This window comes from Drosophila ficusphila, unplaced genomic scaffold (assembly GCF_018152265.1).
Source record: "Drosophila ficusphila isolate 14025-0441.05 unplaced genomic scaffold, ASM1815226v1 contig_414, whole genome shotgun sequence".
Lineage (NCBI taxonomy): Eukaryota > Metazoa > Arthropoda > Insecta > Diptera > Drosophilidae > Drosophila > Drosophila ficusphila.
Window position 1 is genome coordinate 6,454,841 of NW_025064328.1, and position 14,313 is coordinate 6,469,153.

The 14,313-nt window shown below is 44.4% G+C and overlaps 4 protein-coding genes across 6 annotated transcripts; all 4 read left to right on the forward strand.

Annotated features, from left to right (window-relative positions):
* The first annotated feature begins 377 nt into the window (after positions 1-377).
* LOC108086728 (flocculation protein FLO11) lies at positions 378-11,682 on the forward strand. 3 transcript variants are annotated; one of them, XM_017183753.2, is made up of 9 exons: positions 378-645; positions 717-1,037; positions 1,097-1,444; positions 1,506-1,652; positions 1,734-1,994; positions 2,110-7,035; positions 7,136-7,207; positions 7,304-11,001; positions 11,067-11,682. In XM_017183753.2, the coding sequence occupies exons 1-9, from the start codon at positions 597-599 to the stop codon at positions 11,493-11,495; spliced, it is 10,251 nt and encodes a 3,416-aa protein (XP_017039242.1). In that variant the 5' UTR covers positions 378-596; the 3' UTR covers positions 11,496-11,682. The 3 variants fall into 3 exon arrangements, with proteins under 3 accessions (XP_017039242.1, XP_017039243.1, XP_017039244.1); XM_017183754.1 differs by lacking the exon at positions 11,067-11,682 and having other exon boundaries at positions 7,304-9,222; positions 9,278-9,448; XM_017183755.2 differs by lacking the exons at positions 1,734-1,994; positions 2,110-7,035.
* A 315-nt stretch (positions 11,683-11,997) lies between these two features.
* LOC108086644 lies at positions 11,998-12,749 on the forward strand. The gene is made up of 2 exons (XM_017183622.1): positions 11,998-12,118; positions 12,178-12,749. Exons 1-2 carry the CDS (start codon positions 12,007-12,009, stop codon positions 12,666-12,668), a joined length of 603 nt encoding a protein of 200 aa, XP_017039111.1. The 5' UTR covers positions 11,998-12,006; the 3' UTR covers positions 12,669-12,749.
* Positions 12,750-12,759: 10 nt separating this feature from the next.
* Positions 12,760-13,389, forward strand: LOC108086645. The gene is made up of 2 exons (XM_017183623.1): positions 12,760-12,800; positions 12,858-13,389. The coding sequence occupies exons 1-2, from the start codon at positions 12,797-12,799 to the stop codon at positions 13,355-13,357; spliced, it is 504 nt and encodes a 167-aa protein (XP_017039112.1). The 5' UTR covers positions 12,760-12,796; the 3' UTR covers positions 13,358-13,389.
* A 59-nt stretch (positions 13,390-13,448) lies between these two features.
* On the forward strand, positions 13,449-14,269 carry LOC108086744. Its single transcript, XM_017183784.2, has 2 exons — positions 13,449-13,615; positions 13,686-14,269. Exons 1-2 carry the CDS (start codon positions 13,582-13,584, stop codon positions 14,153-14,155), a joined length of 504 nt encoding a protein of 167 aa, XP_017039273.1. The 5' UTR covers positions 13,449-13,581; the 3' UTR covers positions 14,156-14,269.
* Positions 14,270-14,313: the final 44 nt, after the last annotated feature.

Genomic DNA, 14,313 nt, shown 5'->3' on the forward strand with positions numbered 1-14,313 from the left:
AATGCAGAATCAATCAATCAATGCAGAAGCATTGATCTATTTTAATAAGGATAGTCTATGATTAATAACGATTACATATATGTATCTAAATTGTATAGCCAACAAGAATAGCTGACCACAATTGGTTAACAAAAAATGTCGAAGCGGTCGCTCGTAAAGTATATTTTTAAAAGCTTTCGCCGGGCAAACGAAATAAACCAGAAAATAAAATAACTAAAGAACAAAAATAAAAGCAGTAAGTTAGTAATCCGAAAACCAAAAATTAAAATGCATTATGCAGCTGCTTTCAAAACTTTTAACAATTATTGAATCTAGCGACGGGCACACAGAAGCGCGGGCTCGTTCTTCTGTTTTTGGTATTTTCACACAGTCCAACTACAATCACGCTAAATACAGCGGCATCATTTTTGCTTGAATTCGAAGGGATTTTTGCGCTGAAAAAAGAGACTTATGTACTAGGTTTGGTTCTTCTAATGGGTATATATCCGGTCTGCTGAATAGCCCGACAAGTTTTTCAAAGTTCGCGGAAGGTTCGTTAACGAAACGAGGCGAAACTGAAAATTTGCAAATCGGGCGACGCACATGAAAAGTGTAATATGGAGGACATAGAATATCTGGACGAGTATAAAGACTTGGTGCTGCCAGGTGCGTTTATCCTTTAAATGCCATAATCATGTATCTAATGTGTGGTTTCTGTGTGATTTTTGTAATTTTAGGAATCAAATCGGGCGCTACGCCTTCTTCCTCTGCCGGCGTTTCCCGGCAGCGCCGCATTTCATCAGATTCTAGCAACTCATCTTCGATCGATGCGGACATATTCCAAAAGCTTTTCCACGGCAAGTATCTAGACGAGGAACTGCTCAACGAGGGTTCCGTTTCCAAGTCGCAAGTCCGGGGCCGCCGCCGCTCCCCATCATCCTCCTCCAGCGACGATTCCAACGATGCCCTGGAAGCCCTTTTCAGCAGAAAAAGTGGGAAATCGAAGCCCAATAGGCGTCGCGAACGCTACGAGTCCTTTGATTCGGTGGACGATCTGGGTACGTGTCCCTTAATTTCCTTTACTACTCTACTCTAACGAGGCAATTCCCAACCACAGGCGAAGCCCTAATGCGTCCTTCGCATCGGTCGACAGTTTCTAAGCCCAGTACCTCACAGGCAGGTGCTAGAAAATCATCCCACGGAGCAGCTCAACGCAGAAGGAGCAGCAACAGCAGCGGCAGCACCTATGGAAACAGCAAACCACTGTCAGCTTCTCAAAACAAATCTGCTGCAAATCCTAGTTTAAGTGCTAGATCCAAGAATTCCGACCCTGTGGTTACCAAGTCGTCGGGTTCTGTGAACGGCAGTGGTTTGGCATCCTCGAAAAACAAGTCGGTAACCATTATAAAGGCACAGAAAACCGATCTTACGCCTTCACAGCACGAACCCAAAACAGATCCCTTGAGTAAGCTTTGCTTTGAGTTGTTTAGTCATATTGGTTTCTAATCCTTTGGTAATGCACACAGCTTTGGGGGAGTACTATGGAGATTCGGACAGCGATTCTTCGTACGAATTTGAATCGGACTTTTATGGAGATCGCGACTCAGAGGACGAGGACGCCGAGCCGGTGATCGACATCTCAACAGACACGAGCAGGACCACTTCGGTGGCGGGTAAGTCAGCGCTAAAAACTAGTTGATACTGCCAACCCTCTGATAATATTCATAATATGTAAACACACATAAACCGTGTAGACACCGTGACACCTGTTGTTTCCGACGACGAGGGCCAGGAGCCGCAGAGTGAGCAGAATGAGCACACGGAGCGTCCTGAAAATGATCGGGAGTCGGTTTTGAGAGGTGCTTATGAGCGCCTGCAGTCATACTTGAGTAATCTCAGTTGCGCCGAGGCGCCGCCTATCTATAAGAAACAGTCTAGTGCTAGGAAATCCCGCTCCAACGAAAAGAAATCCTCTACCTCCGAACAGGTTAAGCATGCTAATGAGCAATCAACGGGTAAGTGTGCACCTACGTCCAATGGGGCGTTCATTTATTGATCATGTGCGCCCCGCGAACCCCCAACTCTTCCATACTCTTACATTTGTAACTATTTCTGCTTTTTGTTTCACAGCCAGTGACAAAGAGGAGGCGGAGGATAAGAAAACGGAGCGGGAGCAGGAACAGGAGGCCCCAGGGGCCAGTAGTAGTGCCAAATCCTCAGCTAGCAAGACCAGCACCAATAAGAAGCTGTATGACGTGGATGACAGTGTTACGCTAGAAACGGTGGAGCGCATGAGTCTTAACCTAGCCGAGCAGATCATGGAGATTGATGTGGAGCGCTCGTACGAGTTTGAAAAGCGATCCGGCTCCAAGACGCGCAGCAGATCGAGATCTAAAGTTTCCTCCAATTTGAGCAAGAGCCATGTGCGCAAGCTCACCTATTCTAGCGAACGACTGGATAACCCGGAATCCTCAGGGACTCAGCTGCGGCGTTCAAAGAGCGATTCTTTCCCCAAGCGGGGACGTGGTCGAAGCCAAAAGAAGCGTATAAATCGAGCTGCGACCACGGAGGAAAAAACTCCTAATGCGCAAGAAGGGGTAGGCGAGATTGTCAAGAGAAAACGCGGAAGGCCTCGCAAAAATGCTCCGAAACAGGAGATGGCACAAGCCAGAGTTACTGAAAATGCAGACGAAAGCTTGGAGCAAAATAAAGCCGAACTGATGAAAGCGAGCGAAGCGGATGCGACAATGGAGACTGGAAATTCAGAAGAGCAGGAGTCACTAAAACTAGATTCAGAACAAGATAAAACCAAAGAGTTCGCAGGATCTGAAAACGTATCCCAGAATGATACTAACATGACTTCATGTCATCACGAAAAGCACCTCAAAGGTGCTCCGGACAGGGATGTACAGTTGGATAAAGAGCCTTTTGAGAATCTCGAGGAAGAATCACCTCCTACGCTGGACACATTAACCAAAACCTCTGATGCCGTAGAGGTTTGCAATGATATAACTGAAAATATAGAAAACATCCAAGATTTGGACGAAAAAGATTCCATTCCAGAAAAACTGGAACTTCAAAAAGGCTCTGCTGTTGAGGATTTGTTAGAATCCAACGATCATACAATAAAGAATTTGGACCAAACTCAAAATGAAATTGAAGCTACGGAAGACATTGAACTGCCGTCAGTGCTCACAAATGTGGACGCAACAGGAAATATTCTCGAGCAAAGCGACTCTCAGCTGGCGGAGGACATAAAGTTGGCTGAAGAGATCTTGGCTGCTGAAGTGGGTAAAGGAATTGAAGTAAGTGAGGTATCAGTGGCATCAGTGGAAGGCGGGCAAAATCCGGTTACTGAAATCGTGAAGGAGTTGGAGCAAGAAACTATTTCAGAGGTTGTGGAAGTAGCTAAGGATAGTGTTCAGTCTGAAGAAATTTCTTTAGCTGAAGAAAAAAGCTTACCTGGTGAGCCGACTTCATCCGACGATCAGCCTCCAGCTGAGAACCAGGACCTAGTTGAACAGCCGACTCCAGTTGAAGAAAAGCCTCAAGCTGAAAACCAGAATCTTGTCGGAAAACCAACTCCAGTAAAGAAACAGACTAAAGTTGAAGAAGAGCCTTTAGTTGAAAAACAGACTCTAGTTAAAAATCCTGTTTCAGTTGAAGAACTGACTCTTCCTGATAAGGATCCTCCTGCAAAAGACCCGTCTCCCGCTAGAGCGCGTTCTCATGTGCAAGAACTGGACTCAGTTTCGAAAGATCAACCAGCTACCAAAGAGCAAAATCTGTCTTCGCCTGCTATTACGCCTAAGAAACTAAAAGAGCTTGAAGCTCATGAAAGTTCAGTATCCAGACGGGCTCTCAGGTCAGATAAGCCATCTCCTGTTAAGGAAAGTCGTCCAAAGCGTCCTCGGAGAACTCAACTGGCGCTTCTTATTTGTGATTCATCTAGACGAAACAGTCCGAGATTAGGAAGGTCTCCGGCAGAAAGTCATTCATCCCAAGAGCGCTCACCGATGGAAAATAAAGGTGCCATCAAGTTTGCCAAAGAACAGTTGACCACAGAAAAAGAAAAGGAGGTTGAGGAAAAAGCATTACCAATTGAGACAGATTGTAAAGAAGGAAGAGATACCAAAGCAACTAAAATTGAGCCTGAAATAGAAAAGGTTACTGACAGCCCATTAAAGTCGGAAAAAAGCCAAATGATTCTTGGAACAGAAAGTGATAAAGATAATCTTGATTCAATTGAAGAACTTCCTCCTACTTCAAAGCCGGCTGAAGAATACTCAACATCTAGCGAGTCTGAACAAAAAGACGAAAAACTATCCTTAGAAACGGAACCTGCTAAGGAAAAAACATCCAATTCCAGAAAATCCCGCAGAACCCTTTTGGGAAAGGTGAAATCAGAATGCGAAACATCCGAAAAGAAACCATTAAGAACAGGTAGCAAGGAAACTGATCTGCAGTCAGAAACTACGCAAAGCAATTCCCTCGCCGATAAGGAGGAGCGAACCTCTGGCAGACTGAGTCGCAGAGATAAGGCGATGGCTGATGCTGCCAAACCTCAAAAAGATAAATTACCTTCTGCCAAATCAAAATCTTCCAGCAAAACAGTTATTTCGAAGGAAAAGAATGAAACCAAGGAAAAGGACGAAATCAAGGAAACAGAGTCCGATGACAAAGCAAGCCTGGGTAAATCAAAAACTGACAAGAAAACCGAGCAAGAAAAATCGGACAGTGACAAGCAAGCAAATGTCGGTTCAAATCAAAAGGAACCAAAGAAGAAAGGATCATCAAGAGCTAGATCAAAGAAAACTATCCAAGAGCTGACGACAAAATCAGAAGCTGTTGCGTTGATTACTGACCCGGAAGCCATTACAAACAAATCTGTTCAGGAATCGGCAGAGGTTTCGGTGGAAGTAATTAAGAATAGGAATATTACCGACGATCAGAAACCCAACGAGGAGATAACTGAAACTAATAAAGAGGAAAGTATAATGCCAAAAATTGAAGCGGTTCAGAATACATCTTCTGCAGAACAGGATTCTAAGGTAATTGGAAAAGACACGTCACAGTATTTCGCTGACGTTTTTCAGGACATATCACAGAAAAGCGGCAAGACCGATGATGAAAAACCCAACGAGAACACGACTGAAACTACTTACGAGGAGAGTTTAGGACTAAATACGGAGTCAGTTCAGATTCCATCCTCGTCAGAAAAGGTCTTGGAACCTATTCCAACAGTTTCGGCACAGGCTTCAGACAAGTCCAATGTTTTGAAAAATAAGTCCAAACTCAGAAGTAAGAAAGGTAATACAAAATTCAAAGAGAAAATTTCCGACTCTGATGAAAAAGAGGAGAAGGTCCCAGTTCAAGAAAGATCTTCTGCAGAGAAGGATCCCGTAGAAAATTCTCAAACTGAAACGGCGGACCTTGAACACAAACAGGACTCCGAATCAACACCCAAAGGAACGACACAGGATTCAGACAAGTCCAATGCTTTTAAGGAAAAGCCCAAACCCAGAAGTAAGAAAGGTAATAAGAAATCCAAAGAGAAAATTTCAGAGCCTGATGAAAAAGAGGAGAAGGACTCAGTTCAAAAAACAAATTCAACAGAGAACGATTCCGTTGAAAAATCTGAAGCTGAAACAGAGGAACTAAAAGTCAAACCAGAATCCCCTGTATTAGAAAGAGCGCGGATTAGAAAACGAAGGCAAGCTGTAGTCATTGAGGATATTGAGCCTCACAAAGACGAGAATCGTGTCGATTCCAGTGACCCGCAGACTCCTGCTTCAATTATAAACGAACCTTCCTTGCCCATTTTAGAGGCTTTGGAAAACGTTTCGGAAACAAGCGAATCAAAAGTTACACCATTAAAAGGAAAATCAAAAACTAAAAAAGGAAAATTGAGCGTAGCAGCTCCTGATCACGAGGAGACTACTGGAAGTTTGGAATTGACTCATGAGCTCAAAGAGCAGTCGGTGTCAGCACACACTTCCATAGAAAACAAGGAGACGATCTCCTCCCCAGCGGATTCCCAAATAGCTTTACCAACCACTCCCACTTCAAGTATTGATCAAACCAAAAATACCGGCAGTACACTTAAAGGATCTTCGAAGTCCAAACTTAACGTTCCAAAGCTGGCACACAAATCTGACAAAGCTACTCAGAGAACTCCTAAGCTAGGTTCTGAATCTTTAACCTCTGCAAACCAAAGACTTTTGAGTACTCCCTCAGTCTCCTGTCGCAATCTTCGCGTTTTGGTAAAAAGAACTCCAAATAGCTTTAAAGGCACAAGAAGATCATCTGTTTTTAAGAAAACTCCCACCAAAACAAAGCGTTTGAAGGCTCTTATGGATGGCATCCAGAAATCTCCATCTCCAAAGCGACGTGCTAGTGAGCAGTCGATTTCTACAGTTGCAACGGAATCAGAGTCTATACATGATCAAGATTTGTTGCCCGGTTCTGAATCTGAGCCTAACCAAAACTTAAACAATGAAGTTCCTAATGAAACACCCGAAAAAGTAGATGGTGGCACTCGGGACGAGCCAAAGGAGAAAGAAGAATCTGATCAAGAACAGGAAACTAATGATAAAGAAACTTCTGATGAGGTTGATACGCTTATTAAAAAGGGATCAACTGAGAACATCTTGAAGGAAGGTGCCAATGCTCTCGTACACGAATCAAGTTCATTAACTGAAGCGAACTCTGAGCTCCATGCCATTAAAGATGAGTCCCCAAAGGAAGAAAACTCAGAAGAAGAAATCTCAAAAGAGCACAGCCAAAAGGAGGAAACTCAAGAAGAACAAAGCCCACATGATCAAAAACCAGAAAGTGAGTCAGCTCCCGCTACCGACCCTGGAGGGGAGGAGCCCACTGTTAAGTCGGTTGCAGCTGAATCTGAAACCGATGTTACCGACGACGAAGAACCCGCTAAAAGCCCAATCCCAGACTCAACGGAAACAACAAGTGTTACGGTAGAACCACAACCCAGTACGTCGAGCATGCTGAAGCGCAGCTTGCGCAAGCGCGATGCGGATTCCTCACAGCCAGATGGTTAATAGCTTGTCCAATCTTTCCATTTTACGTCTTTTTAATTAAGATCAACAACTAACATATATGTTTTATTTTTCTTTTATTCTTTCAAATCCTTTAGAAGCTGCTAAGCGAAAACAACGGCAAATGGTGGAAAAATCGGTTACTGACAGACAGGAACTGGGCAAGCCAAGTGAGTGTTGATATTGATATTGCTGATATTGATTTCCTTTTTAAATTTGGATTAAAACGAGGATAATTACTAAAACAATAAATACATCAATTTCAGATCGTCGTCGCCATCTTGTGGAGGACGAAGAGCGGCCGACCAATAAACGGACCAAAATTGCCTCACATGAAAAAACCAATGTGAAGGGCAAATACATCTCTATTATAGGTAATGAGACCATCATGTCATCTACGACAGCGCCTATTAAAGAAGGTGAAAGAACGTCTGGAGGGAAAGAGATTAATAAGAACGTAGAACTAGGACCCCCTGTCAGGAAGCTGCTAAAGACTGATAGTTCGTCTCCGGGGGGTAAGAAGCCTATGGTCCAGACCCTGCTGAGTTCCACCCTCAGTCTGCAGAAACCTTCGTCGGGCGAAGATGGATCCGCTCTGACACCCGCGAAATCCCAGAAAAGAGCTGACGCCAAAGACAAGGCTGATGATCAGCCTGTTCTTAACAGCTCAATTTTGCTAACCAAGAAGTCCTTGTCAGCTAACAAGAAAACGGAATCTTCCAAGGAAGATGGATCAACGGCTGCTCCAAGAAAGGTAAACATTTCCGTTTCCTTGTTGCCTTCCAAAGGAACAACAGCAGAGGCATCAAAAGCTACTGTTTCCACCCCCGTAACATCACCCATTTTGCCTCGAAAGGCACAACCGGAGGCACAGAAAATGGCCAGAAAATCGGAACCCCATAAAAAAGCAGAGTCCAAGAATAAAGAGGCGCCGAGTGAAGCTCCCAAGTCAGAGGTGGCTGCAGGTACCTCAAAAAAATCGGTTCCTTCAGCTTTGACTGGAAGAAAACCAATACCACTTCCTCAATTGGAGCTCTCGAAGAAAATCGAAAGCAGGAGGTCAGATGGAATTTTACCACAATCCAGTTCTCGCAAAACAGCGCCTCAATTGGACCGTTCTAAGAAAATGCTGGCCAGAAAATCTGAGGGGGCTGCCTTAGGTGCAAATGTTAGGAAACAACCGATTCCTCATCCAGAAGCCCTGAAGAAAACGGAAACGAAGAAACCAGAAGCTCCAGCTAAAGCTGTTGAGCCCGCAGAAAATGACAAGACAGTCGAAGCTGAGGAAGCCCAAACGGTGGTTAGGGGTCGTGGGGTAACAAAGAAAACCAAATCGGAGCAGCGCATGTTCAGATCCAAGACAGGACTACCTACCTCAGAGGCTGAAACAACTTCTGACTCAAGGGATTCTTCTCGCGATGACAGTGCCCGCTCTTCCGATAAACCTGTGCCAGTTGCACCACGCCAAGTGATCCACAGTAAATCGGTGCACATGACACGAGCAGCCAGTAGCAACAGATCACTGGCTCCTACACCAGTCCCCACGCCTGGAAGACAACGGAACGTGCCGAAGGAACTTTTAACATCTGCTACGGACCAAAAAAGACCAATACAGCCGGCGCGTACCTTGGAACAATCGACAAGGGGTGGTGCTCCTGGCGGACGAAGCCGCCAGCCCGCTGTAAAAAGAAAAACAGTCGATCCTCTAGAAGAGGATGCAGAAGTCGTGAACCCCAAGCGACCCAAGGAGCTACTGAAGGAGGATCTGCAACAGAAAGAAGATCCTATTCGGGGGTCTGCGGCTGTGGCATTCCCAGTCAAAATAACAGTTGCAGACTTGTCCTCCTCGGCGGATTCTCTGGCAGCTTCCCCTATGGGTAAAGCAGATCAACCGAAATCGAAGATACGCAAAGTTCGCGTAAGAATCAATCGACAAGTCTTCACGAAATTTTTGAGGGAGCAGCAGGAGAAAATTGAGGAGATAAATACCGTCTCACAAAAACTTCCATCACCGCCACCACCACAAGATGCGACGTCGGAAACAGATTCTGCGGCGGAATCAAGGTCGGAAACAAAACTACAGTCTCAGACAGAGCCGGCAATTGTTCTTAAGCCAGTGCCTGCATCCCAGCTTTTATCTCAGCCTGTTCCTAATCCAGCTCCAACTCCAGCTTCAGAATTGCCAGTAAGAAAAAGCTCAAATCAGCTAGAACCCAAACCAGTTCATGTTCCATCGGCAGCTCCTGATCCCACACCAGCTGCGAAACCACAACCGGAATTACCGCCTGCAAAGACAACCGTGAAGACAGCTATATATCCACTGACTGGCCCACAACTTCCCGACGTCGCAAAGTCGCAGGAGAACGCCATAAAGCTGGCTGAGCAGAAGAGAGTGCAGATGTTTCACGCCAAGTCAATGCCCTTACCTGTCCCAATTCCAGAGGTGAAGTCGGAACCAGAAGATTCCCCTCCGGAGGTTATGGATGAGGGACCGCTTCTTGTGCCGTTGCCTGAGGTTGCAGCAGCACCCGTACCACCGCAACCGCAGTCGGTGATAGAAGACACGGGTGCCGCCACTTTCCAAATCAACACTACTGCTGCTTCTTTTTCCTCTGGCCCGAGTGTCTCCCATTCGATTCCCTCGGCCAGTGCGCCTAGCAGCAATCCAAATGCCATTGGCCAAACAAAGATGTTCTCATTCCTCTACCCAAATCGCTATAAGCGATCCTACGACGACGTGGGTCTGGACTTTTGTTGTCCGAACCTGGACGGACCGATGCGGGCCATCGATTTCACACGCTTGCACTCAAAGGCTGAGGTACCCGTGCTGGAGCTGCCACAGTTTCTCGTTATTACCACCAAGTTTATCTCCAAGGCGGATAAGGATATTCCAAGCAAAGTGCGAGCCAAATTGGAGTTGTTGGGCAAGAGTAAGGAACGGGATTCCAGTGAGCCGATTGTTTCAACAACAGCTGTAGCTTCTGGAGAAGATGCTGCCGCTTCTGCTTACGCTTCGGTTCCTGCGGCACCAACACCTACTATAATTGCCCAGGGAGGACCTCCTGCTCCCCTTACTGGCTTGCCTCCAACTGCTGTCCCTCCAACGCCAGCTTCTACCATTCTCACACCCGGGTTTTCAGCCAACTCCACTCCAGCAGTAGATTCTTCTAACTTGGATTCACTGACGAATATGCTGCCGCGTGGGACAACGCTGACCAAGAAAGTTCTGAATCCAGGGGCTCCTGTTCCTCCCACAGCCAGCGCCTCGATGCTGGCCTCTCTGCCGCCGGCCTTCATCCAAATGCCACCGATCTGTCCCACGGACAAGCAGCGCATGGAGCTTCAATCGAGGGTGCAGGTGCTTGATTTGGTGCTCCAGGCGCTGAGCCGTCGGGTAGCCACCTTGACTTTGGCCGAGAGACAACGCACTATCGAGGAGATGGTGAAGACCAGCTCGCTTATGGCCATCGACGTTGATGTGGGTACGAAGCTGTTGGAGAACTACATGAATTACTTGAATAAGGCCACCAGCACGACGACGACGATACCCCCGATCTCTCATAACCCGGTGGTCATGCCGTCGACTTCTGTTGCCGCTTCAGCAGCTAATGCCATAACACCAACCGCACCTAGCAGCTCATCGCTTTCCAAAAGCATAGTAAGCACCACAACTATCACATCCAGCGCATCACCGAGGACCAAGAAGACTGCACAGAGTGTCCAACAGCGCAGCTCCCTTCCCGCCAGCATTCCACTATTCGATCCGGAACAGAACATTATTGGTTTTCAGTGTCCCACCGTCAGAGCGCCTGTCGCACCACCGGCCGCGGTCCGAAAGACTTCTCCAGCTGTCCCCAGCACTCCTGTGAGAGCCTCGACATCTTCAGCAGCCGCAGCGGCAACGAAAGGTCAGCATCGATCCACATCGGCAGGCAATAAGAGTGCTGGAGCTAACCCAAACCAGGTAGTTATTTTTAAAACCCCTAACCGGCAAATTTAACTTTAATAACCATTGCTTTACCCGGGCAGTTTGTCAACATGAAGTCAGCTATGTCAATAAACATGGCGGCACCAAGAGTTAACAAGAAGAAACAAGAGCAATCCGGTACTACCCTGACGTTAAATCCTCTGGTACCTGGTGACAAATATGTGCTTTGTAAAAAGAAGACCACGCCGATAAGGACAGCCACTCAGCCCAAGACCACAGCATCACCCGCCATGAAGATACCGCCTACGCCTGCACCTCCAAGTGGGACTGCGGATACAGCACCGGATGAAACAATCGTAACTCCCCCAGTCGGAATGAGCCTCACTAGCACCTCCAATCCGAACGTGTTTTTAATCAACCAAGTCTCGCAGCCGGAGGAAAGCATATTGCCCGACCTAAATCATCCTGTGGCTCCCTTGGAAGCAGAGATCAAGGGCGAATTGGATGACTCTTCGGAGGCTATTATTTAGCGCCGTAGGAGACTAAAACCCAGATGGAAAGTATTCTAAGTTACTTTAACACAATTAATTAAGAAGAGTTGATTATTTCGTTGAACGCAAGAACAGAATTATTTATGTAATTCTATTATAAAGAATTTGTTAAACCTTTCGCACCATCCGGAATTTTTTTTTGGAAAATAAATGGATAAAAATTGTAATCACTGTGCGTTTTTTAAATATAAATAGTTTTACATTGATGTACAAAATTTACATACCTAACGAATATTATATCTCAATAAGTGTTCTGAAAAAAACACTGAACATTTTTTTTACCAATGGTGTTTGAGAACCTAGTAATAATTGTATATTTTTTTTTTATAAACCCGCGTTTTAAATTCAATAAAGAAAAGATTTATTGTACTGAAAATCATTAATAGTATATTTAAAATTTAAAAAAAAATAACCTTTGCTTAAATGCCGACAAAAAGCTTTGATAGAAAGCTTTGCGTAGTTTTTCTAGCCAAATGGTGAACCTTGTGAAATGAAGACAAGTATTTGTGTATATAAGCTTAGCAGGGAAAGAACGATTTTATTTATCTCAATCGTGTCCAACATGACAACATCAACAGAGGAAGCTATGAACACACCTAACAGTAAGTTTCTTTGAACTTTCGTATAAATAACTATGTTTAACGATGTCTTACATCTGCAGGTGCATATCCTGACTTGGAAAAACGTTTGGAGACGTACATGCGAAGAATTTTCTATCTCAAAGAAATTGCAACCAGCAATGAATATAATTCGTCGGAAGTGGAATATTTCGGTGTACTTAGTTTAACCGATGTTCGATCCCCTCGGCGAAAGCTGTGGTACATGTATTATGCGAAATCGGATCAGTTGGATATAACTGTTGATCGAATCCACCGCAAATATGGCCAAAAGAACATGTATGAATTGTTTAGAAAGCCAGTATTTTCAGGGGCAGGAATGCGATCTCGGGTTAAGAACCACTTCGGAGGTCTAAAATGGTATGTCAAGGGAAATATTTTGGAAGCCCCTGCCGATAGCACCTTCAACGATGAGAAGGTGGTCAACACTATCGCAGATTTGTACCAGGCCGAGAGGCGCAAATACTACGATTGCCTAATAGCTGCGAACAATATGTTTATAAGATATTCTTCCTACGCAAAATTAAATGTATAAAAGAAGCAATCCTTCTTTTTATTATAAGAAACCCTTCTAAAAAGCTTTAAATACGAGACTGCGAATAAATGCTAACCAGTATTCTGTTCACGTTTGCTTGGGTCGGAAGTCGTAATCATTGAAAGTAAATGGGTAAAGCCTATGAATCACCTTAAAACAGCTAAGGTATTAACTTTGTTTTTTGTTAAGCCGGAAACCAACCCAAACTAGAGGATAAGTTGGAGAAATACTGGAGAAGGCTATTTTATCTGCAGCCATTAGCAGAAAGCACTTCCTTGGATCTATCTGAGTTGGAGTACTTTGGAGTCTTTAGCGTTAAAGATCCCCAGGCCACAGATCGGAAATTATGGTACATTTATTGCTGCTTTCAACCGGAAATTGCAGAGGTTGTGGAAAAGGTGCGGCAGAAATATGGCAAAAAGAACGTGCACGAAGTATATCGGAAACCCACATTCAGTGGAGTTGGGTTCCGTAGGACCGTAAGAGATTATTTTTCGCACTTAAAATGGATTACTAAAGGACATCTCCTAGAAGCCCCTGCAAATAGCTACTATAACGACGTGAGAATTGTCAAAACAGTTGCTGAATTGCATGACAAAGAGCAGAGAAGGCTTTTTGACTGTATAATGGAACAACATAATTGGTTTAAGAAGTACAATGATCAAAAGCCACCCTCTCCACGACATTAATAATGTAAATAAATAAATGTAATGAATTTTTATCGATAGCAAACAGAGTTGCTTTTAAAAGCTCCTTGGACTTTGTTGTGAAATTGGAAATCGTAAACAAAACGAAAGCTGTTTATTACAGTCCAGTTGAAATATTGGTTTATTCCCTATTTAAAAAGGAGTGTTAGGGGAATTAAGTCATATTCGGGTCTGACAAGCAAGTGTTGCCTTGTTAAAAATCTACGATGACAACCAACGCTGTTCAAAACAAAAAATCAGGTAAAAATCAGGCTAAACGGTCAAAATATTACAGTGGTTGAATATTGATGACTAATACCTCTTTCTGCAGAAACTGATTACGACCTCGAGGAGGAAATCGACAACCACTTGAGGCGAATTTTTTATATCAAACCAAAAGGTGATTCCCCAAAATGCAATCCCTACATAGTGGAGTTCTTTGGCGTGCTCAGTTTAACTGATCTGCGAGCTCCAGAACGTAAGCTTTGGGTTATATATTACTGCAAACAGCCGGATCTGGACAAAACCGTCGACGAGATCCACCAAAAATACGGAAAGAAGAATATGTTCGATCTATATCGCACACCAGTTTTCAGCGGAGCTGCACTTCGCGCAAGTGTAAAGAAACACTTTGCTGGTCTTAAGTGGTTCACCAAAGAAAATCTTTTGGAAGCTCCCCCCAAGAGCTTCTTTAATGACGAGAGAGTAGTCAAAACCATAACAGATCTGCATCACCTGGAACAGCAGAGACTGTATAACTATGTGATGGTAAAGAATATGTGGTTTCAGAGATATCATTAACTCCTAGTTTTTACCTAACTCTGTGATTAAGGTTTTACTTGCCTAAAACAAAAGAAGCCTTTAGGATTCCTGCTTTTTGTAAGAAAAATAAAGTTTTGATAAGAAATATCAAAATCATCAATGTTTGTAAATAAAAATCCTTAATCGTTCGAAAACGT

Coding starts and splice junctions, on each gene's coding strand:
- LOC108086728 (XM_017183753.2), top strand. CDS start 597: ATGGAGGACATAGAATATCTGGACGAGTATAAAGACTTGGTGCTGCCA. Junction 646..716: donor TAAAGACTTGGTGCTGCCAG/GTGCGTTTATCC, acceptor TTGTAATTTTAG/GAATCAAATCGGGCGCTACG. Junction 7,036..7,135: donor GGATTCCTCACAGCCAGATG/GTTAATAGCTTG, acceptor CAAATCCTTTAG/AAGCTGCTAAGCGAAAACAA.
- LOC108086644 (XM_017183622.1), top strand. CDS start 12,007: ATGAAGACAAGTATTTGTGTATATAAGCTTAGCAGGGAAAGAACGATT. Junction 12,119..12,177: donor AGCTATGAACACACCTAACA/GTAAGTTTCTTT, acceptor TTACATCTGCAG/GTGCATATCCTGACTTGGAA.
- LOC108086744 (XM_017183784.2), top strand. CDS start 13,582: ATGACAACCAACGCTGTTCAAAACAAAAAATCAG. Junction 13,616..13,685: donor TGTTCAAAACAAAAAATCAG/GTAAAAATCAGG, acceptor CTCTTTCTGCAG/AAACTGATTACGACCTCGAG.